A 24,419-nucleotide genomic window follows, 5' to 3' on the forward strand; every position below is an offset into this window, starting at 1 on the left:
GCTCCTACAGGGCCAGGCTAACAGACCGTCTGCCCCAATCCAGTGGACAGCTGGCTGCCAAGCTGCATTCAACAACCTGAAACATGCCCTTCTTAGTGCCCCCATACTAGCTTACGCGGACTTCCAATTGCCCTTCAAGCTGTACACAGACGCCAGCCTGGATGGTTTAGGAGCAGTCCTGGCCCAAGTTCAGGATGGAAAAGAGCGCGTTATAGCATACACCAGCCGTAGCCTCTGTCCGACTGAGCTCAATGACAAAAATTACAGCTCCTTCAAGCTAGAGCTCTTGGCCCTAAAGTGGGCGATCACAGACAAATTCAAACACTATCTGTGGGGGGCCCAAATTTCGGTGTTCACGGACAACAACCCGCTAGTCCACCTGGAGACCGCACGACTGGGGGCAACTGAACAACGATGGGTGGCCCAACTGGCCAACTACTTGTACGAAATACGCTACCGACCAGGGACGGCCAACCGAAATGCAGATGTCCTGTCGCGACTTCCAGGAGAGACCACTAGCACCACAACATAGTAGGTGGCGGCGTGCACGGCCACAGTAGAACCCGGCTCTGGCTCGAACCTATGGGCGACGCGGCAAAGGGATGACCCAGACCTACGACTCCTCCAGGTCTGGAGGCAAGAGGCAGAGCCCCCAGTCATCGGTAACCGTTTGGGCTTGTCCCCACAACTCCGTCGCCTGCTCCGAGAGTGGGACCATCTGGAGCTTCAAGATGGAGCGTTGGTGAGGCACGTCACTGAACCTGACACTGTAGCCCCAGTAAAACAACTTGTCGTCCCAGAGGGCCAAGCTTGATCGATATGGGAGGAGTACCACCGAGCGGCAGGTCACGCTCACGCTGTCCTTGCTTAGGAGGTTTTTTTGGGTAGGAATGAGCGCAAGTGCCCGGGCATGGACCACCGAATGTACCACATGTGTGGTAGGAAAGCTGGGGCAACAACCAAAAGCCCCTTTATGTCCTATCCCTTCCAGCTTTCCATTTGAAACGGTGGCCCTGGACTTTTTATCACTCGGTAGGCCTGCGGACCCTTATCAATACATTCTGGTCATCACGGATCTGTTCTCATGCTACGCACAGGCCGTGACCACTAAGGATCAGACGGCCGCTACAACTGTGAAGGCACTGTGGACGGCTCTCATCCTCCCATTTGGCTGTCCAGAACGGATCCTCACCGACCGAGGGGGAGCATTCGAGTCGGCCCTAATGCAACAACTATGCGCCATGTATGGCTGTAGCAAAATGCATACTTCCCTGTACCACCCACAGGGCAATGGGGCCTGCAAAAGGTTTAACCGTACACTTCTGTCCCTGTTGAGCACGATCGAGGTTAAGCACCAGGCCCAGTGGCCAGCTCAGCTCCCTGCCCTCCTGCAAGCATACAACAATTCGTCCCACGCTAGCACTGGGATGACACCACACTACGTCGTGTTTGGCCGTCACGCCAGGCTTCCGGTGGACATGCTACATGAAGTCGCACCACCTCAACAAAAAGCCGATCTGGACGGGTGGGTTCGAACACACTATCACTCACTTCTACAAGCTTACGACACAGTATGGGGGAATGCGGAGTGACGTGCAAACTGGAACCAAACGTACTTTGCCGTTGCTACCTGGGGAGAGGGTGCTAATTAAGAACTTTTGCCGTCGGGCTCAAGGTAAATTGGTTCCTCAGTGGCTCTCATCACCTTTTGTAGTCGTCTCCCAGCCTTACCAGGACAAGCCAGTATTTGCTGTACGGCCAGAGGGTAAAGATGGTCCTATTTGAACGATCCATCGTAACAACTTGAGACCCTGTCCTGGTGACCCACCACCAACCAACCGCACCCCGGCGAACCTACATAGAAGTGACACTTGGCAACCAGTACCAGTTTGGCCATGCATCCCACTAGCACGCCAAGAACTGATGCCACAACAGCAGCAGGAACCCACAACCGCACCACTGAGACCGGCCGCAGCACCAACAGCCCCCACAGCAACGCTACCCCCTGCCATTGCTCCAGTTGCCCCATCTTCCGAAGCCCCTGGCTCGACACCGCCTCCGGTAGGGACTGTACACAACCTAGTAGCTCCTCTTCATGGACCTGCAGCTCATGTCTCAACCCCAACACCCCGTCAAGGGACTGTAACGGGTACCTCTCCAAGGTACCCAGCTCGCCACAATCGCGGCCAACCTCCAGGGCGGTACCGCCCTGAACATTGAACCAAACATTAGTGCTCGGGACGACCACTGTAAACGAGGGGGGGAATTGTAACGGGGGAAAATGTCAACAATGAACACGTGTTTGGGGGTGGGACAGCCTGTCTGTTTGTGGGTATTGGTTTTGTTTGTGCTTGTGAAGACATCCCTCTACAGGTGTTCCTTATATGCTGGCTGATTGACAACCCACGGGATTGGTTGCGTCCACGCATAAGAACCACGATCTCCTCTCAACGCCAGAGCCGCGCCGGACGACGAAGATTTCCACATACTACGACAAGAGTCAGAACCAGCTACTCGCCGTTCGGAGCCCAGAGCAATCGGCCAAAACGACTACCCCGAGTTCTAGCAACGCACGCATCTTCCTCGGCCTAAGGAAAGTAATCACGCTAAAACGTGATCACGGAACAATTGGGCCGGGGTCAGAATTGTTGTTTGTCGCTCATTATTGTTTCCTTGCCCCCCAACCTGAACGGAGTGGCGAGAGCACGGGAGACCTACACCAGGGCCATATAGGCGTTGCCGGACGGAGCGCCTCGTTCAGCCAACCTCCTGCTGGACTCTTATTGGCTAGGCCGTGGGTTGGGTCGTGAGAACCCTGGACTGTGGTTGGCCTGTGAGCCGTCCCTCCTTTTGAGCCATAGATAGTGTAGTAAGTACGATTAGACGTTCCACTGGCTGCCTGCAGTGCCTTTACTTGTATGTGGTAAAACCCCTATGTCTAGAGCTCTATGTCCGCATGATATGATGTGGTAGTGTCTACTCGTTGACCGAATTGATTGCACCGTTTGCACACAAGTTTGCAGTGCCGAATTGATTGTACCGTTTCCACACAAGTTTGCAGTGCCGAATTGATTGCACCGTTTACACATACAATTGTAGTGTTAATTTATTGGTATTGGTTGTGCACATTGTTATACTTACTACGGGAGTTACTACGCGGTCATTTAGATTGCTCTAGTCCCTTCTGCCGCTTTGACACATATCCACTGCCGGTGCCCAGTCTAGCCGTCTTATTTTATGAACTACTACTTCTCCTGGTATTTTATAGTGCGATAGTTTTATTGTTTTAAATCTTGTCAATAAAAATCGAACCTTTCTTTACAAATACGTTTCTGTATTGTTGTGTATCTGAGGGTCAAACAATTAGAACCTGCTACGGTTACATGTACACGTGTGTTTGTGTGTGCATTGTGTGAGTGTCTGTGAGTGTGTGTACCTTGTGTGTATGCATGCACAGCTGCAGACGCAGCGGTGAGTGTTGGTGTGTGAGTGTCTGTAAGTGTGTGTGCATGTTATATTTATCCCACCTGTGCCCTATGTAGGTCAGCTGAAAGCCCTCACATCTCTGGACACATCCATCACCCTGACGACTTCAGACTGGCGCCATTGCACCCTGCCCTCTCTGCCATCCTTCCCTTCTTCACATACATTATGTATACGCACACACACACGCAAGCAGACAGACACACACACACACACACATATGCACACCCAAACACATGCATCTCTGTTTTTGCAGTTGCATACACATATACACAAAGCATACAGACATGCAGACAGACACATATGCAGTAAAAAAAAATACTATACATGCACACATGTATACATACACATTTACCTCTACTTCTGCAAATGTGCATGTACACACACAAAATACACAGACACAAAGTCAAACACACACATCCCTAGGGATGGGTATCGAGAACCGGTTCTTGTTTAGAACCGGTTCCCAGTGAATCGATTCCTTGGAATCGTTAGCAAAATTCCTTAACGATTCTGTTAACGATTCTCTGTGCCGTTAAACAATTAAAATGCAAAGTTTAATAATGGATTCAAAATCCATATGCTCAGTTTAATAATGGGACACGCGAACGTCTGTCTGAATAAACTATAAAAGTTTGCGCATTGACAGACTGCAGCAAACATGGCAACTAGGAAGAAGCGTTCTAAAGTTTGGTTGTATATCACACGACAAAATGACAACAACGCCACTTGTAACGCGTGTAAAAAGTCTACTTCGTCGAAGGGAGGAAATACTACAAATATGAAGAAGCATTTGAACACACAGCATGGAATGAAGTTACTGGAACGTCATGTGTTCGATGCATGCAGCAGCGCAGCTAACGTTCGCGCTTCATCTCTAACTATCTAAGGTAGAGCTAAACTGCAAAAGTGATCACAACCACCTGTTACTGTGTGAAGCAATTTGCCTTTATTGTGTGTAGTTGATCTAGTTATCTTCTGTCCCGTCGTTTGAAGCATACATTTTAGCTCCGGCATTCGTCTCCCATTAGTATTGATCTTATTGATCATTTCACGTTATCGGGGCGGCGTGTGTTATCAGCAAACGTTCGTGTGTCGCATTATTAAACTGAGCATATCGATTTTTAATCCATTATTAAACTTAGGATTTTAATTGTTTAACCTTTTAATAGTCCTGTTAAATGTGGCTGAAAACGCCTAAACAACATACCCAATGCACAGACCTATGGCTGTAGAGGGGAACATCGATAAGAGAATCGATAAGGAATCAAATCGATAAGCAGGAAATGATAAGGAGTCGGAATCGTTAAAATCTTATCAATACGCATCCCTACACATCCCTCACACTCACCGCTGTTTCTGCTGCTGCAGCTGTGCCAGTTGGTGCAGGCGTTGCAGCTCTCGCCCCTGCTTGCGTTCATCCTTCCATGACTTGGAGGCCACGTTGCGAGCGAACTCTCTGTGCTGCAGCTCCTTCAGCCTCTGAGGGGGCGACAAGGGAAGCAGACATGGGGGTGTGTAAGCCTCACATCAGGCAGCTGTCGTTCACAGAGACGCCAGCGACCCCCGCCGCGTGTTAGGTCACTACGCTCTCTCATCCACTCAGCCTGACAAGTCAGCTCTGGGCACGAGAAAAAAGGAATGTTTTCAAATATTCCACTGTGAGCATTTAAGTGGTAGTCAATCACAAATGGAGATAAAGAGAGAGGGAAAGAAGGAGAGAGAGGGAGGACTGGAAGGAGGCAAGCCAGAGAAAGAGGGAGAGAAAAAGAAAGAGAGAGAAAGAGAGAGAGAGAGAGAGAGGCCTGCGGAGGGAGAGACATCAGGGCTTCTAAAGAGAGAGAGAGAAAAAGAAAGACAGAGCAAGGCCTGCAGCTTGAGTGACATCGGAGCTCAGACTGTTTAATGCTAATGACTGTTGAGAGTGAGTGAGAGTGAAAGAGATCCCCCCATCCCACCACTGGCATACACACAACAGACATCTGGGACAGGACTGGAGTTCTTCATCAGAGGACAACCATTTAAGTGACATAAACCCTCTTCATCTAATGACACTGAGTCATTGAAGAACTTGTTTTAAAGCTGAAACGGCACATCAACAAAGATATTGACTTCTTTGACCGGTCATGGACAGGATCTATCACTAAGAGGTGTATATTTGGCATACAGAAATGAAGAGCTGAGTGTCTGAGTGGAATGACGACAGATGATACTTGAACAGGATACAACTCTCTCTGTCTGGATCTTCTCCTTTATTACAGTAAAGCACAAGCAAATCCACTGATTGATTGCGTGTGTGTGTTAGATGGAGTGTGTGTGCCTAAATGTGTGGGGTATGTGTGTCAGAGAGTGTGTGGGAGTGTGAATGTGGGGTGTGTGTGTGTTGAGGGTATTGCATGAGAGGCTGTTTCTCTGTATATCGGGCCTCAGTAGTGCAAATCATTGCCAAGGAGAAAACAAAGCAGGGTTATAAAAAGAAAAATCATTTTATTTTCCACTCTTGCCACAAAAAGGTGTAACTCAGAATTCTAGGTTAAAGATAGTAACACACATTATTAAACAACAGAAAATAGGGGGAATCTAGAACCTATCCAGCCCTCCTGTGTGACAATCATCCCTCTTAATTCACCCCAGGTGTGCTAATGCACTGTCTTGGGAAATGTAGTTCTGTCAGCAGCCACCATTGTATTTTGTATGTGTGTCAGAGCGTCTGTAGGGGTGTGTGTGTGGTGGGGATATATGTGTGGAAGTGTGTGTGGTGTGTGTGAGTGTGTGTGTGGGTAAATATGTAAGAGAATGTGTGGGAATGTGTGTGTCTGTGTGTATGTGTGTCTGTAAGAGAATGTGTGTAAGAGAGTGTGTGAGTGCATGTAAAACACAGCTCCATCTGTCTGTACCCTCAGGTGTGGTAGTCCTCTCAGGAAATCTGTGATTCATACCTCTCTTTCTTTCTGCTTTCCTTTTTAATATGCTTTCATCCTACCTTTATCCATGCTTGGCAGGTGTAACTGCATGTGTGTCTGTGTGTGTGCGTGGTTTTCTGTGTATGTATGTGTGTGTGTGCTATAGTACAGTTCGAACTGCTGCTTTTTTAACAACTGTCTAACAGTCCTCCTCTCTCTGCTCACTTCTCTCTGCTCTCCTCTGCTGTCCTTTCTCCCTCTATCCTGCATTCTCCTGCTTTCTCTGCTCTCCTCTCCTCCTTTTTCTGCCTCCTCTCTCCTCCTCTACTCTCCCTGCTCTCCTCTCCTTCTCTCCTCTCCCCTCAGTGCTGTGGACTTAACTGTGAGCCATAACTGGTGAGATGTTAGGATTTAATGTCCTCACATCATTCAAGCATCTCATTCATCTTACACATCAGATGAAACGTGGGAGTATTACAACCAACTCTCACCATACATCACATTATTACAGTTTTTCACAATTGCTAAAACACATTTCTTGAAACAGTCACCCATTTTCTCAAAACTGTAAAGACAAAACCTCATCTTCAAGCACTATTTACAAAACCTCTGAATCCTCTTGCAAAATGAAACTTTCGCCTCAAAACAGATTTACCTGTGCTCAAAATCAAACACTGCTCTCAAATCATAAACAAAGTGATCAAAATGATATACACTATCAAGCAGTCAGTAAACAATACACCCAAAAATAGAAAACACATTGTTCAAAACATATAGTTCTCAGGGAGATTTTTTTTTACATAATCTCAAAACAAATTTCATATTTATCCGTAATTGTCTTTTTATGAACGAAAACATGTTCTATCATAGTAGCTCAAAATTTATCAGAAATTACTACTCTGCTTTGCTCTTTGCAATTTTTCTTGTTCTTTCTCCCCCTTGTACCCCTATACAGTACTGTACCCTGCATCTCACTACTCACAACTCACTCTTGAAGAGGGGGCTCTTCAGTGAGGGGAGTTTTTCCTTGTCTTCCTTGAGGGTTGAGGTTGGCTGAGGGGCAGTTCTATGGGCATATGTGAAGCCCTCTGTGAGTAAAAAGGGCTACACAAATACTGTAAATTTGATTTGATTTGAAAATATTACAGTAACCATTACAACTTAGTACTGTCAACAAAGAAAACACGGGGTAAAACCCCTCTGGTGTGCTGGATCCAGCCTTGAAAACACTCCACACCTATGTCACCACAGGCCAATTCCATTGCCTGTAGGAGATTTACCCTGGTACTGTATATGGGTTTCGGTTATAGAACTTCCACCGCCACGCAGAGAAAAACTCTTCAATTGGTTTGAGAAAAGGGCTGTATGGTGGAAAGCAAACATTTACAGTAAAAATTGCTGGTTGACGTTGAACTATTCTCGTATGCGGACACCACGGTGAAAGCTGACATAGTCCCAAACCACTATTAGAAACAAGTGTGAACAATTTTGAGTCATTGTGTTTTACAGATGGCAACTGTGATGTAGTTGTGTTTACTGTTTGCCGCCAGTGTTTACCATTTTGCAGCACAAGTGCATCACAGTGCAAAATGTTTTAGTGAATGAGAATGGGTTCAGTTTTTACATTTACATTTATTCATTTAGCAGACGCTTTTATCCAAAGCGACTTCCAAGAGAGAGCTTTACAAAGTGCATAGGTCACTGATCATAACAACGAGATAGCCACAAAACATTGCGAGTAGCCAAAACATGAAGCACACATTGTGAACAACCAAAGTAAGTGCCCAAAGGGAAGAACCATAAGAGCATGTAGTTAAACAAGTTACAATTAAACAATATGAACTGCTATAAGTGCAAGTGTACCTGTGGAAAAAAAGACAAGCAACAATAATAAAAAACAATATATCAATAAAAAACTATATATCACAGCGAGTACAAACAATTTTAAATCAGTTACCACTAACCACAAGAGCAACAAGTCTCTGAGCAAGAGTCATTGTGATCCTTGAGGAAACTAACATCGGGTCAAGCGAACCACTCCTAAGTACCGTTGTACTCCCGGAACAAGTGCGTCTTGAGCCTTTTGAGAGTTTTGCCAAAAGAGTGTCTGATTCGACAAATGGGTTTACACCACTGAACATTTTATTCAGAGAATAATGGGGTTTAGTGTTTTAGCAATTGTGAAAAACTGTAAGTTGACAGTCATCACACTAATTCTATCTCCATCTCTCTCCTCCTCACACTTAAACACAGTCACCTAAACACACACACACCAAGCAGGCGATGACAGTTGTCAGGTTAATCTGTGCTGAGTCTTACACAAGCGAGTGTCTTTTTGCGTTATCATTCAGTGCCTAACATCCCCCTGTCAGCTCACAGGAGAATGCTTTGATGTGTTCCAATAGGTTTGTGTCTGGTGAACATGGTGTGTGTACGTGTGTGTATGTGTGTGTGTGAGTGTGCATGCCGCTAGCATACAGTAAGAGGCTTTGAGGGTCTTTGATGCCAAACTGTCTATGATCAATATTAATCCTGTTCTTTTGGACTAGCATGCATAATGTGCTGGCCTGGACACTAAGAGAGGAGATGAGAAGAGAGATGAGAGGAGAGGACAGAGGAGAAAAGAGGATTTGAGAGAGGACAGCAGTTGTAGTTGTCCATGGTGCTGATATCACAGATGCATAAGATTAGCACCCTGGACAGCTCCACGTTCTCTCTCTCTCTCTCTCTCTCTCTCTCTCTCTCTCTCTCTCTCTCTCTCTCTCTCTCTCTCTCTCTCTCTCTCTCCCCTCTCCTCGCCATACTGGATGGAGAAATTGAGAAATTAGCTGATTGCCCATTGATTGAATGGATTGTCACTGGAGAGTGTTGCATTGAGCAGTGCATGTGTCTAATCAGTTATAGTGCTGAGGTAGTGCAGTCTGTCTGTGTCAGGAAGAGAGAACAGACACAGAGAGGAAGCAATCAGGATCCATTCTCCGGCTCCGACCAGAAGAGGAGGAGGACTGTCTTCTGCTGGTGCTAATCTATAGCCTGTGTGCTAGATCTCTGCTGGGTGTGTGTGTTCTAATTGTGGGGGTGGTTGGGTGTATATGTGTATGTGTTTTGTGTGTGTGTTCTAATTGTGTGGGTGGTTGGGTAGATATATGTCTGTGTTCTATGTGTGTGTGTGTGTGTGTGTGTGTATGTGTGTGCACGCACGCGTGTGTGTTTCCCTATCGCCAGTGGCCATTGTCAGCTCTCCCCTTCTTTTAGCTTGTTTCATGTGTCTGCCGCCGGCTAAAACAAAGCATTAGCATTGGCCTGCCTGAGCTCCAATTCATTTTCAAAGAACAATGACAGTAAAAAGGAACAGTTTTTTTTTAAATGTTTATTTAATTTTCTCTGCGTGGGTTGAGACCAGTAGGAGGGACTCTGTATAATATGCACCACTTTGTGCTTCTATGTGTGTGTATGTGTGTGTTGTACGTTTGTCTGTGGATGTATCTGTGTGTGTGTCTGCATGTTGCCTTCATGTGCCCATGGTGTTTGTGTATTTCTGCATGTGTCTGCGTGTGTATGCGCTCGCTGGTCTCCCAGCATGCGCAACCCGCCCTCTCCAGAGGATTCAGAACGTGGCAGCCTGTCTGGTCTTCAATCTACCCTGACGCTCCCATGTTACCCCGCTCCTCATCTCCCTCCACTGGCTTCCCATCACGGCCCGTATCAGATTCAAGACCCTGGTACTGACCTTCCGAGCGATGAACGGGACTGCACCCGACTACATCAAGTCTCTCCTCCAGCCTTATACCCCCACCCGCCACCTACGGTCTTCTTCTGACAACCGTCTGGTGGTCCCACCGCTCAAGAGCGCCTGGTCCCAACACAAGCTCTTCTCATGTCTGGCCCCCCAATGGTGGAATCAACTCCCCACCTCCATCAGTGACTGTCTCCCCACCTTCAGGAACCTGATGTTTCAGGATCACAATGACTCTTATTGAGAGTCTTGTTGCTCTTGTTGGTTAGTTGTAACTGACTTAAAACTATTGTACTTGCTGTGTAATATATTTTTGTTGCTTGCTTTTTTTCCACAGGTACACCCTTGCACTTTTGATGTTCATGTTGTTAAATTGTTTAATTGTAACTTTTTCAACTACATGCTCTTATGGTTCTTCCCTTTGGCACTTAATTAGTTTTCACAATGTATGCGTCATGTTTTGGCTACCCGCAATGTTTTGGGCTATCTCGTTATGATCAGTGACCTATGCACTTTTGTAAAACTCTCTTCTGGAAGTCGCTTAATGTAAATGTATGTGTGCTACCTGTTTGTGAGCGTGGTCGTAGGAGTTGATGTGGTTGTCAAACTCTTGGTGTCTGAGGTACTGCTTGTCACAAAGCTCACAGTAGAAGTGGGCCTTGGGATCCTCAAGAGGAGCTCCTACACTCCTTTCAGCACGATCCTATAGACAGAGAGAGGGAGAGAGAGAGGGGGAAAGTTTGATCAAGAGCATGGAGTGAATCAACGCTCCATTAGACAAATAGACGTGCACACACATCACACAAATACACACACACACAAAAGGAACAGACACATGGATACAAAAGAAAATCAAATAAGAGAGGCCCTCTTTATGGACACAAATAGGGCTGTGTGTGTGTGTGTGTGCATATATATGTATGTGTGTGTGCACGCTCCATGCCTCAGAATGTAATTTCCCTCAGGCTAGAAGCTGCCAATAAACAGTATTGAATCCTGTTCTACCCTGACATGATGGGAATTTAATTTGAAGTTGTCAGTTTCTCCCTCTCTCTCGCTTTCTGCGACTCTCCTACTCCTTTCTCAATATATCTCTTCCCTCTTCTCTACATTTGTTCTCTCTTCTGTTTTTCTCTATTTTCTCGTGTTTTCTTCCTCTCTTACCTGATTTCTTATGCTGTCATCCTGTTGTGTGAGCCCTGGGTCATCTAATGACAGACTCCATTGGCCCCAATTTTCTGAGTAATATGGAAGAGAGGATAGAAAATAAGAGGATAAGAGGAGAGAAAAGAGAAGGTGATGAGTGGAGAGGAGATGAGAAGAGGAGATGAGAGGAAAGGAAAAGAGGAGAGGTGATGAGTGGAGAGGAGAGTGGAGGATAGAACATGCCAGAAGAGAGAAGGGGAAAAGAAAAGAGAGAGGTAGAGAGAAAGGCAGCAGGAGAGAGTAAAAATAGAGGGAGAGAGGTGAAGACATGAAAGAAGGTGGGGAGAGGGAAGAGATGGAGGTGGGGATGAAGAGCAGCAAAAAATATTGAGGGAAAACGAGGGTGTTGGAATGACGTATAGAAGAGAGGAAAGAAAGGATGGACACACATGTTCTCTATCTCTTTCTTGCCCTCTCTCTCTCACACACACCCATACACACTTGTGCACATATTCTTCAATGATGGCACCACTATGTTATTTCCTGCAGTCCCTTGGGCGAAGCATGCTCACACACACACATGCAGACAGACACAGACATTCACTCAGACAGATGCACGCACACATAAACAAACATACTGTACAAACACACACATTATTCTTCTGAAATACACACAGGCAGATGTTGACAACATTCCCCAATAGACAAAAGGGGAAGGGGGGAGGACAGGGAAGAATGGGAGGAGGGTGGAAGGAGAAGGAGAATGAGGAGGAGGAGAGAATGATTCTTCTGAAACTCTTAAAGAAAAGACTGAAAAGTAATTCCTGCTGATTAGACACATTTCCTTCCTTCCTCACTTTCTCTCTCTCTTTCTCGCTCTCTTTCTCTTCCTTTCACTGCATCCCTCCCTCCCCCCTCTCTCTCTCTCCCTCTAGTTCAGTTCAGAATGCTTTATTGGCATGACAGTTCGGGTTGAGCAGTATTTCCAAAGCAGTCCATATCGAATGGACATTTTAACATATATATCATAACATTTTACAAGGAGTCTAACAATAATAATATGGCAAAATAACAGTAACATAGTAAGTTGAGGACTGTAGAAAAGTAACAGATAAATGCATGTTACAGTAAGATATAGAAAGGTTTTTAACAGTCATACAAGGTTGATTTACTGTCCCTCAGGTTGTGACATTTAGATACATATCTAGCGGCAAGGCTTGCAGTAGGCCCTCTATCTCTCTCTGCATTATTCACTCCAACCCTTTCTCTCTCCCCCTTTTGTCTTCCCTCCCCTCCTCTCTCTCTCTCTGTCAGTTCCTGTATCGATCAGCCTCAGATTCAGACACAAGCAGGAAGTGAACAATTCACCCACTGACGTCTCTCTATCCTGCTGGAGATGGCTATTTGTATGTGTGTGTGTGTGTTTGTGTGTGTGTATCGGTTTGTATATGGTGTGTCTGTGCGTGGGTATGTGTGTGCATTGTTTCCCCTAGGTTTACAGCTTTGGGGGGGGGGGGGGGGGGCGACGCCCATGTAGAGACAGATATGACATGCAGTCGTGTAAATGAGATAAATAACATACGGCCATTTATAAAACAATTGGGTTCTATCGACTTATTTGGCTGTTTCTGATTGGACGAGAGACGTTCCATGAGTTGAAATATCCCAGGACATCCCAACTCGGACTTTTCACAGCTAATAATAAATCACTCCACGATGAAACATTCGCGTTGATACAAATAAGTAACCATAACAACAGGGACGAGTAAAAGCCTCCATTTACAATTTTGAAAGACTTTAACAAGCTAACTTGTATTTACAACAATGACTGACTTCAATATTTATTTTAACCTATTTGAAAAATGTTTCTTTTCAGAACGTACTGTGTCAGTGTCACGTAACCGCTCATCTCACATCCCATTCGCTATTCACCTCGCTAGTCAATCTACTTCAGACAGGCTGCGGCCAACACGACAGTAGTAGCAACTCTACACATGGCCGATTATTTTCTTCTTAAAAATCTTGATTTTATTTGGGGACAATGACATGGCTCGATAGCTGGCTAGACTTGTTGTTAAACATACTGTCAAATTATAATTACTGTTTGGAGAAAATGTCAACTTTGATGCGGTCATCTCACATCCATTTGCTGTACTGTACTGTATTCAACTCGATCCACAGGCTGCGGCCTGTAGCCTAGTACTGTACTAGTAGCCTAGCTAACTATATGGCCGATACTTTGTTCGTGAAAATCTTGATATTGATTTTGGGACAGTGACATGGCTGGTTAGCTAGCAAATCTTCTTGTCAAACATACTGTAAAATTATATTTACTGTTTGTCAACCGTACACAATGTTATTGCCTTTGAATCTTGCTAGCATAACGTTAGCTTTCGGGCTAATAGCTCACTCAGCTGACGTTGACAATGGAACTATTTTTTTTCGTTGCGGAGGAACAATGGCTAAATAATAGGGATGCACCGATATGGAAATTCTTGGCCGATACCGATGTTTAAAACAACAATCTAGCCGATAGCCGATACCGATACCGATATTTGTTTATTTTGTTTTTGTTGTTATTCATTCACCCTTTTGTGCCAGGAAAATAATGAAATCATTATTTAAAAAGCACTATTTTAAATGATTTCAGCCCTTTATCACTCTTATCTTTTAATGAGCAGAAATTCAATCAGATTTATGAAACAATCTTTAGTTTAACTAAACTTTATTTAATATAATTATAATATCACCAGGCTTACTCAAGACATCATCTTAACTGTAAACAGATGCTTGCAATGCAGCCTTACAAAACACTAGCATAAACCCTTAGGGAATGCCATATAAATTCAAGATTAAAACAAATAAAATAAAAATATTTTTCTGTGAAAACTGCCTGCCATACAACTACCTACTCAATCACAAAAAAAATGACTTTCTGTACTTACAGTAAATATATTATATTTGTTAAATTAAATAACAACCCAATACAAATATTTTGTTAAACAAATTCACTTAAATAATGTAAAAGTGACTAGAAACGCAACATACAATTAAATTAAAGTATGAAAAATAAGATAAATACAAAGTCAAATAGGGCTATCTTTCACAGTTTCACCTTCTTGTGTATCCATTGCAGTAGGCTGGCGGAGTTGAACATGGGCCTCAGTCTTTAACAAAACTAAATAGACACAAAAAAAAAGCCTTCCCTTATAGTGGGCCTCTACTTCCTAATAAGATGCATGTTTTTCTTTACAAAGACGAGCATCTCTGCCTTGTCAGGGGCCAGTCTATTTCTCTTCTCATCCGTGAAGGTATCTAAAAAAAAAACGTTGATTTTGAATGGTCTTTTAAGATAGCGTGTAACGTTGGTATGACAACGCTGAAAGAAAGTTAGGCTAATGTAACGTAGGCTAACGTGCTAATTTTAGAAAGTTGGCTGACTGATGCCTCGCAAATCACATCAACCATTATTGCTGGTTACAATAACGGTGTTATCGGAAAGTACAGTGTCTGTTTCTCGGTAACTTTTGACAATTCTAAGCGAGAAAACGCCAAAAGATGTACATTTACATACAAAACACAGCCCTCAGCGGAGTTTTGGTCCGCCATCTTTGTTTACAATTTGCAGTGGCCGGAGGGAGCTGGCGCATAGATGTATGATTAATAGGCAGCATCAAGTCTGCATCGATGACCTCACCTTGAAAAATGTTTTAAGATTTTTTTTTTAAGATTTGAAGGTGTCTTATAAACACGGAAGAGATAGAATAACGGATTTCGAACCGTAGTAAGACAGCATTTTAAGAGTTTTCGAACACACCCTGTATGTAAACATGAAGCACATGTAGTAGGCTACCTGTTGTGCACACATGTGAACATCGGCCAGTGCCATCGGTGAAAGTCAAGTTTATTACCGATGTGCCGATGACATTAAACAAGGCGAATATCGGCCGCTACCGATGTACGGCCGATACATCGGTGCACCACTACTAAATAAACATGTTTTTAATCAATAACTTCGTGTTTAAATGTTAATTGGTTGACTATAAAATTGTTTTATAAAAGCAATATAGTACTCGTGCGAGTGGGGTTGGTAAGGGATATTCCCACGGGTGGTGTTCGGCCTTAGGCAACAACACCCGTGGGAATATCCCTTACCAACCCCACTCTCACTCGTACTATATTGCTTAATTAGTTTGTTTAATAAAAGAGCAAGCTATAGCTGTTTTATAGGAAAGGTAACCTTAAATGACTTATTTTGTGATCTGGCGCTATTTAAAAAAAATAAAAATAAAAATTAACTTGACCTTCCAGGGGGGGGGGGCGGGGGTTGGGGGGGCTGGGCACCCCCCTAATACTAATTTCTTGGCCTTTTCAAGTGTTATTTATTTAAAGGAGACATGACATGCTGTTTTTGGATGCTTTTATATAGGCCTTAGTGGTCCCCTAATACTGTATCAGAAGTCTCTTTCCCGAAATTCAGCCTTGGTGCAGAATTACAGCCACTACTAGCAGTCCTACAAGGAGCTTTCCTCAGAACGCGCTGTTTTGGTGTCTGTAGCTTTAAATGCTAATGAGGAGCGGAGGGGCGGCACCATGCGCTAATGTTTACAATGAATGTATCGCAATGGCTGTAGCCCCGTTGCTGTAAGATGCCTCGAATTTGCCCATTCTCATCTGATAACCCTGGTTTGCAGAGGTACACAGTCAGTCATTTCAATGAGGGGAAAGGCGGATATCGCGCGCGCCATAACACCAACAGCAGAACGGTTATCCAAATAACAAAGAAGTGTACAACACTCACGTTACAGCATGTGTATTCACACACATACTTGATGCTATATACCTTTCCATTAGCGACCGTAACTCAGCTGTTAGCTGCAGCTAACAGCTGAGTTAACTTACTTGTCCGAGGTTAGTAGCTGGACGAAGGAGAGTTAGTACTGATCCAGAATTTAATTTCAGCAAGGCCAGTTTTGTATTAGCTCAAGTTGAGGAAACAGTCGTGGCTGAAGTGTTTGCCGCAGACATACAAAACAAATGCGCCTACAACATAAGTTGTGTAGGCGCATCTCCAGAGAAAATAAAATTAAGATACTGGGTCTTCAGAGGCTCGGATGAAGGAACTGTAAAAATATTTTTGTTTTCCTTTGTACATCCAAACTGAGCAAATGTAATGCTTCGTTCGTTTGCAAGCCATGATGTCTCTCTAGGATAAAAACACTTGCACGGTCGTAGCTCAGTTTCTTATTGGCGGGCCAGATTCTCTGGGCGGGCAAAGCAGAGAGCGGGGAGGTAACCTTCCTCCTTGTGACGTAACAAAGAGGAGATTTTCAAATTGAGCTTTCGTTTTCTGAAAGGCGGAGAAGAACACCCAGGGCTTGGTTTACACCGATCGAAAATTCTAGCCACTGGGGGACCAAAGGCAGGCTAGGGGAACTCATATTAATGTTAAATAACCTCCTAAAGTGACGTTTTCATGTCATGTCACCTTTAAGGGTAAGACTTAGTATAAGGGAAATAATTACATTAAGGGTTAGGGTTAGGAGTTTTGGATAGTTTTGGACTAAATTGTTAATCCCCACAAGAACAGCAAAACATTCACATTTAGTCATTTAGCAGACGCTCTTATCCAGAGCGACTTACAGTATGTACAGGGACATTCCCCCGAGGCAAGTAGGGTGAAGTGCCTTGCCCAAGGACACGTCAGTTGGCATGACCGGGAATCGAACTGGCAACCTTCGGATTACTAGCCCGATTCCCTAACCGCTCAGCCACCTGACTCCCTTTTTTACTTTTTTACAGTTTTTCTCAATTGCTAAGACACATTTCTTGAATGTGTACTGTGTTTTCTCCAAACTCTATACACACATCTTCATACTTACACTGTTTTGGCCAAACCCTTGACTTTTGACCCAAAATCAAACACTGTAGTCAAAACCATATTATCTGTCGTATAAACCTAACTTTGCATTCAAAATACACACAAAGCCCTCAAATAAATTCAACCTTCTGAATACCCTTTAGACACTGCTGGTAGGAATTGAAAACACTATTATAAAAAGGTTTTCAAGAACCATTGACTATAACGTGTCCCTGAATTCTAGATATGTTCCACCTCATGAGTTTGACATGATGTAAATCATAAAACTCACAATTACTGCAATTGTCCTTCTTACAGGCTGTTTATTTTCTATTTACATTATACAGCAATTGCATTTTGAGCTCCTGTTACTGTAGTGGTCACAGTATACAAATAGTAGTACTGTTAGTCAACAACACAAATGTATTGCTGTAAATTGTAATTTGGGGAACAAAGGCTAAGAAAACAAGGAAATAAACTAATTTTTACCTGGGTAACAGAGCTTGAGTACAGTACTGTTCATTGTGGGTCAGCATCCTATCTCTGACCAGGGTCAGGCCAAAGATTTTCCTCAACATCACAGGCAATGTTTTCTCTAGCCAAACAGCAGGGAAAATGCCCCTGAATACCTGAGCCATCCCTGACAAGACTCAAGAGCAATGTCCCCACAAGGTTCTTCCATGGCTTGGAGAAGGTTGTTCTGTCATAGGGATTTCTGTCATAGTGTGGCATGGATCTCATTTGAGATTGTTGTTCTTCTTCCTCTTCCTCTCCCTTGTCCACCTCCTCTCATTTGGACAATCCTTCCTTTTCTTCTGATATTTGCATCCATGATTTCAAAGTACAGATGAGCTTAAATTTGTATTCATTCCAAACCCCTGATTGCTTGTTGAGTATATTTGCTTGTTAGTGCTTACACATGGATAATTGGTTGTTAAGGGTGTTTGAATTGTGCTGTTTTGGGTTTACTTATCAAATGGCAGTGTTTTCTGAATGACATAATTGTGATAATTGTGTCTTAAAGTAAGAGGTGTGTTTAGACTTTTGCAAAGAAGTGTGAATGAACCTGAGAAATGTGTCAAAAATTGTAAATTGTGTTTAAAGATTGGGGTACATGGTCTTTATGCTGGGATTTGGCAAAATGGTTTTGTGGGGATGGCTTACACATACCATTTTTGTGTGTTAGCAATCGAGAAAAACTGTAAAACAAATTATTGTGTGTATGTGTTTGTATGTGTGTGTGCCCCTAACCTTTTTTTCCCTACCTCTCTCATATGTCAGTTTTCTTCTATTGTTTATCAAGTCTTTAATCTAATCTCACTCTTATTACCCTTTCACCCCATTCTAATGATTGGAAATCATTACCTTTACAGTACATCAGAAAGCTTATCAACGCTCCATTACAAAGACACACCCATAGTGGGTCAGATGGCTGAGCGGTTAGGGAATCGGGCTAGTAATCTGAAGGTTGTTGGTTCGATTCCCCGGCCGTGAAAAATGACATTGTGTCCTTGGGCAAGGCACTTCACCCTATTTGCCTCGGGGAGAATGTCCCTGTACTTACTGTAAGTCGCTCTGGATAAGAGCATCTGCTAAATGCACAGACACACACACAAACTTAGACTTTATTGCTCTGGTTTCTCATGTTGCTAATGACAGCTGACCTAAGGGCTGAGATGCTTCTTACAGCAATGATCTCTCGACTTAAATAACACACCCACCCAAAACCACCCTCCTCCACACACACACACACAGTAATTGGGTGTTAATAAGAAGCTTTTTCCTCACATGCTCAGCACCATTAAGGCCTTCGCTTGTGTTGCTGTGCACTCTGTCAGAAAGTCTGAGACCCACACAAAACCATCACACACCTCCACGCGTGTGAGCACACACCAAAGCAACCAGAGAGAAAAAAACATCAACAGCCAAAAACCCAGATGTGTCAAACTTTGATAGTATTATTCATTACCCATTAGAGCTTATTTTACAGCCAAATCCATCAATGTGTTAGAACACCATATAACCAGCAGCCAAGAAACAGGAAGTGCTAAACTAAACAGTGCAGACCAGGCCATACAGATAGATCTGTTAAAACTAGATAGAACAGCATGACGAATGAGGCCAGCAGCACAGATGGTGGAGCCAGATAGCACATGGTGTGCCGATATGCCGATATATCTCCCTGTGTGTGTCTCTAGGACTGAATAGTAGGATTCTATTGTTGGGCAGTATAGAAGCACTGTAAAGTAGGGCTGTCCTGTAGGACTGTACTGCAGGGCTGTATAGTCCAGTAGGACTGTATAGTAGAACTGTATTGTAGGACTGTATAGTAGAGCCGTATAGTTCTGTAGGACTGTATAGTAGGACTGCATGGTATGACTACCGTATTTTTCGGAAATAAAGCCGTGGCCTGTACCCCGATTTTACAGTTTTCTTGTGGTTGTATGGCTTATATTTAGAGCGACTTATAGCCCGGCTTTAGAACAAAAAAGTGGCTTTGTTCCAAGATCTCTACAGACCGTGCAGCTAAGGGGCTAGAGGTACTTTGTACGCAGCAAAATTTGGGTTGGCCCCACCAAATCTCACCCCAAGGTTTTTTGAAAAGTTGACAGCCCTGCAGTTACTATCAGGGCTTGGAAATACAGTGACTTGCTAAAGTAGGCAAATGGCTAGTAGAACATAACATTTCATAACTAGAGAGGGTATAATTTCTGGGGAAATTGTAGGGTGTGCTTGCTTGCGTCGGTTGCACAGGGGTCCGTTTTTGAATGACATTTTTACAACTGATATTTCTGTATATTTTATATAAAAATGCATAGGGCCTACTTATTATTTATAAATATTAGATAGATTTTGCTGCTCAGTTACAACTCAAAACACGAGTGAAGTGTAGAATGAAATATGATGTCTTGTCATTTCCCCTGCAAGAGGCAGCCTCATAGCTGAATCAAAACGAACTAGAGAGGGTACAATTTCTGGGGAAATTGTAGGGTGTGCTTGCTTGCGTCGGTTGCACATGGGTCCGTTTTTGAATGTATATTAAATGTATGTTTTAACTATGAATTTGACTATGATGGGTGTGAAAACAATTTGAATTAAATTATGAAATGAAATCATACTCAACCGTAACCACATATCTTTAAAAATGCATTGATTTGTCATGGCTCTCCTCCGAGTTTTGACTGGCCCTCCCTCATGCAGGATTGACAGGAACAGAATGTGAGGATGATCGTGTGCGCCTTTAAGTCTACAAGTATTTTTTTGTTGTTCTTTGAATTAGTCAATTATTTTAAATACAATTAAAATTCATTATTTCATAATCATTTAGTTTTTATAGGCTGTATTAATCTATTAAAAATAGAGTCGGCTCTTCAGATATGCGAGCCAGCTCCCGACGTTCACCTTCAAGAGCCGGCTCTTAGAGACGGATCGTTCGCAAACGACCCATCACTACTGCCCCGGTAAATTGTACTACTACGGTACAGTACTAGTAGACTACTGCTGTGTTCGTCTTGGTAGCGATTGCGTTGGTTGAATTGGATTTAACGTTCCGTTGTACGGTTTAGGCTGAAATAAATTATTTTCATGAACAGATTGACAACATTTAGGCTGTGGCAATGAAGTTCAGGTTAGTAGTTAGATAGACTTTTGATTTAAGTAAGGGGAGTGCCGAACATGTTCTGTCGCCGTTTGACTTCCTACAGCTGTGTAGATGTTTTTGTAGTGTCTCGCGTAGGCTACAGCGTTGCAGTGAGCAACACTGGTTTGAAACCACAGGTAATGATCATTTCACCCACAAATCGTTTACTTGTAATGTAATGTCATAATAAATCCTACAACGAAAATGTATTTGTGAGGAATGTTTATTTTAACGATTGAAAACAGATGCATCAGAGACCACTGTAGTATGTGTTGCCCGGGCAACAGAGGCTAATGTCATGATGCTAATGCTTCAGTGAAATAGTAGACTACCGTTTCTGAAAGTAGATGTGGGCCTACTTCCTTAATAATATCAGCTAATATTGTACATTACATTTCACAATTGTGTTTCACATCACAAAGTAAAATTAGTAAATAGGTATCACCCTGGCCTCTTTGCTTGTGGCGTTTTTGCAGCTGCCTTGCAGTAAAGCTATAGTTAGCCTAGCTATCCCCCAAGTTAACAGATGCGAAACGAATGTTCTGCTACAGGTAGTCACGCGTTTTCGTGACGTTAGTGACGTAAGTAACGTCAGTGACTGTGGCTAGCAAATTAGCCACCGTTAGCTTCACTTTTCACCACAAAAACGCAATTTCTACTTAAACCATGCAACGGAACGTAAATAAAAACCCAACGCAATCGCTACCAATACGAAACTTTTGACACCTAGGTTGTCTATGTAGTCCAAATATTGACTGATTGATCCTTAGGGGGGCGAAAATAAACAATAAACTAGAAACGGCTGTTCCCGCGAAACAGCAGTGAGAATGCTGAAAACCTGAATGGGGATAGCTGACCATGCTAAAAAAGCGGAAAATTGTGAAAATTTAGTAGTAAGTTATAAGCTGAAGCGTGTCATGGAAATTTTGGAATACAGTTATAATGTGTGTGTTTCATATATGAGGAATGTGTTTTAACGGAAGTCTAAAGTTGATTAAGAGTCAACTACATTTGGTAGAGATGCCATTTGCAGTTTTATAACTAGGAGACGGGAAGTCTGGGTGACCTGAGAGAGTTCTTGTCACCTGGGGAGGAAGAGACAGTTGGTCTGGAGACAAATGTGGATTCAACTGTATTGTTATTGTGATCTGCTGCTCTGACCCTTCCTGTAGACTTGTTTGAAGTGGCCCACACAAAGGACAGTTGACCATTTGACTGGTGAACCCCTGTGGTTTTACTATCTACTGGTTTGGGGAGAGAGGCCACAATAAAGAACCGTGGGACCTTGATATGAAGTCACTGTCACTGAGCAGTGCTGACCAATCACAGAGTTCAGAATAACCATTTGATCTAAAGTTTATATAAGGCAGGGTTTTGGGGTTGTTCTGTATCACTCTGGCGAACGACCTGTGGCTAGCACCTCCTTCGTTATGACTGATCACAAAGTACTTTGTTAAATCATGATCTGTATAAGCAAAATAAATTTATTGTAACCGCCATCTCTTGACTATTCAAATCTGCACAGTGCCGCTAGAATTTTTCCATATCAAGCGCCTGAAAGGTAAGTTTGAAAGGGGCTGGAGCTGGACGGATGTATAAAACTACAGAAAAGAGAAGAAAAATGCAAAAAGAGAAATAATTCTGAAGAATTTGAAAATTTAGCAGAAAATTATTTGCTGGAGTTTCAAAAGGCCTGAATGCAAAAGTACTGGCAGTTGGAAGGTACTGCTGTGAAAGGTATTTTTGAAAGGACCTGGAGCAAGAAGAAGGCAGAAAACAGAAGAAAATAAGAGAAAAAATGCAAAACAATAAGGGCAAAAATTCAGAAAGATGAGCTGCAGGAAAATGTGAAAATTTAGCAGAAAACCAGTTGCTTAAGTCTGGGTTGAACGAATTTGAAGGTAAAAGGACAACACTGGAATGACTTGAACTTGCTGGAAAAACGTAGCAACCGTTGGTCATTGGCGACAGACTGGCAACATTTCTAACCTAGAATCTAGGTTTCAGGTTCAAGGTGGAGGAGAAACTAATCATGTGTGCCTGCACACCCAGCCCTGTTCAGACACTTAATTTAAGATGACATAAAAATAAAAACTTTTAAATTCAATCACGTCACATTACGTGACTTTGTTGGTTGTGCAACTGCAAAAGCTACTTGAACTCAGATTAAAATGCTGCTGCAAAAAAAGCTGAACTACAGTATTGTGGGTATTAAATAAGATCATGCTACATCTAACCAGCGGATCATTTCTTGCAAGTGTGTCAAAGTGGTATTTGTACAGACTGTATTAACACCGTAGGCGTGAACAATGCATGCATGCATCGTCATCCATCTGACTTTAGCCGAAGCGAAGCTAGAGAGAGGATGCATTGGGAGATTTCCTATAGTAAGCTAGATACTGCTTCAAATTGAAAACGGAGAATATATTTGAGTAAAGACAAGTTACTTAACATCTGTGTTCAATATCGTCAATTAAAAGTAAAAACTTTCCAGTTACGAAGCGTTTGTTCGTAGGATTAACGCCAGCTGCAGCAAACACTTACACCAGCCCCGGTTTGGCTGTTCGTGACGGTCAGCTATGACTGTCTTGAGCCTTGATTTTTGCAGATTTCTGTGAAACTTGCAAAAATAAAAACGATCTAGCTAGATCAGACATGGGCAAACTACGGCCCGCGGGCCACATACGGCCCGTTAGGCTTTTTAATCCGGCCCGCCGAACTTGTCCAAATTATAGTAAAAACCTCCTTTTTTTCCCCTTTCCCTGCAATGCCCACGTTTCCCCAATAGATGGCGCACTCAAAACACATTGACCGTTGTTGGAGTGGCGCGTATTTCTCTTTATTTCACTTTAATTTTCACTTCGTTCTTCGTAAGAGCAATGCGCATTTACGCACAGCAGCGGTACAGTAGCTTAATTAACACGCCGCACATCGCTCTTAATTTAAATTTTCAGCTGCAGGTAGGATATTTAATACAGCCTATGTCTGTGTGCTTGGCAACGATACACGTGTACTGTTTGCGCGTGAAGGCGAGGGCGTCCGTGGCGAGTTTGTAGAGGGCGCGGTCAGGACAATCCATCCATGATTTTGCGGAGTTTAACACAAGTAGATATTATTGAGCTTGAGTATTTCATTGTGTAATAATATGTTTTGAATGTTGAAAGTGATTCCATTTTTCAATAAATGTTGATTTCTTTAACTTTGCACCTTCGATTGAAACTTATTAAAAACAGACGCAATCTTGATAAATCACAGTGCGTATGTTATTTTAATCTATTTACATTTCCTCCTCCCAGTATCTGCGAAATAGTATGTAAATGCCATATCTTGCATATTCCTTGAGACAAATTTATTAACTGATAAGGGCTATTTTTCACATTTGAAAGACAGTTAATAAATTGGGTTGTAGTGTTCTTACTGTGCTATGAGGTCTGCACACACTACATTTAATGCTTTAGTATATCCGGCCCAAACACTCCCTCCAAATGCTCCTGGCCCGGCCCCTCTGTCAAATTTTAGAACCCATTGTGGCCCGCGAGCCAAAAAGTTTGCCCACCCCTGAGCTAGATTATGTACACTTTAAGCTCAATGTACACCTTGTTTGGCCAATTTGGTCGATTGTGGAAAAGAAGTCGAACCGTTTTTAGTTAT

At 43.2% G+C, this 24,419-nt stretch overlaps 1 protein-coding gene across 1 annotated transcript in view; it reads right to left on the reverse strand.

The window, feature by feature from the left end:
• The window catches only part of LOC134023809 (G patch domain-containing protein 8), a 123,967-nt gene that overhangs the window by 17,071 nt on the left and 82,477 nt on the right, over positions 1 to 24,419 (reverse strand). Inside the window, exons 3-4 of the mRNA XM_062466170.1 lie at positions 10,688 to 10,825; positions 4,835 to 4,965 (exon numbers count right to left, since the gene is read on the reverse strand). Of these exons, the coding sequence (XP_062322154.1) occupies positions 4,835 to 4,965; positions 10,688 to 10,825 (269 nt within the window). The remainder of the gene's footprint in view (positions 1 to 4,834; positions 4,966 to 10,687; positions 10,826 to 24,419) is intronic.

Source organism: Osmerus eperlanus, chromosome 7 (genome assembly GCF_963692335.1).
Source record: "Osmerus eperlanus chromosome 7, fOsmEpe2.1, whole genome shotgun sequence".
Taxonomy (NCBI): domain Eukaryota; kingdom Metazoa; phylum Chordata; class Actinopteri; order Osmeriformes; family Osmeridae; genus Osmerus; species Osmerus eperlanus.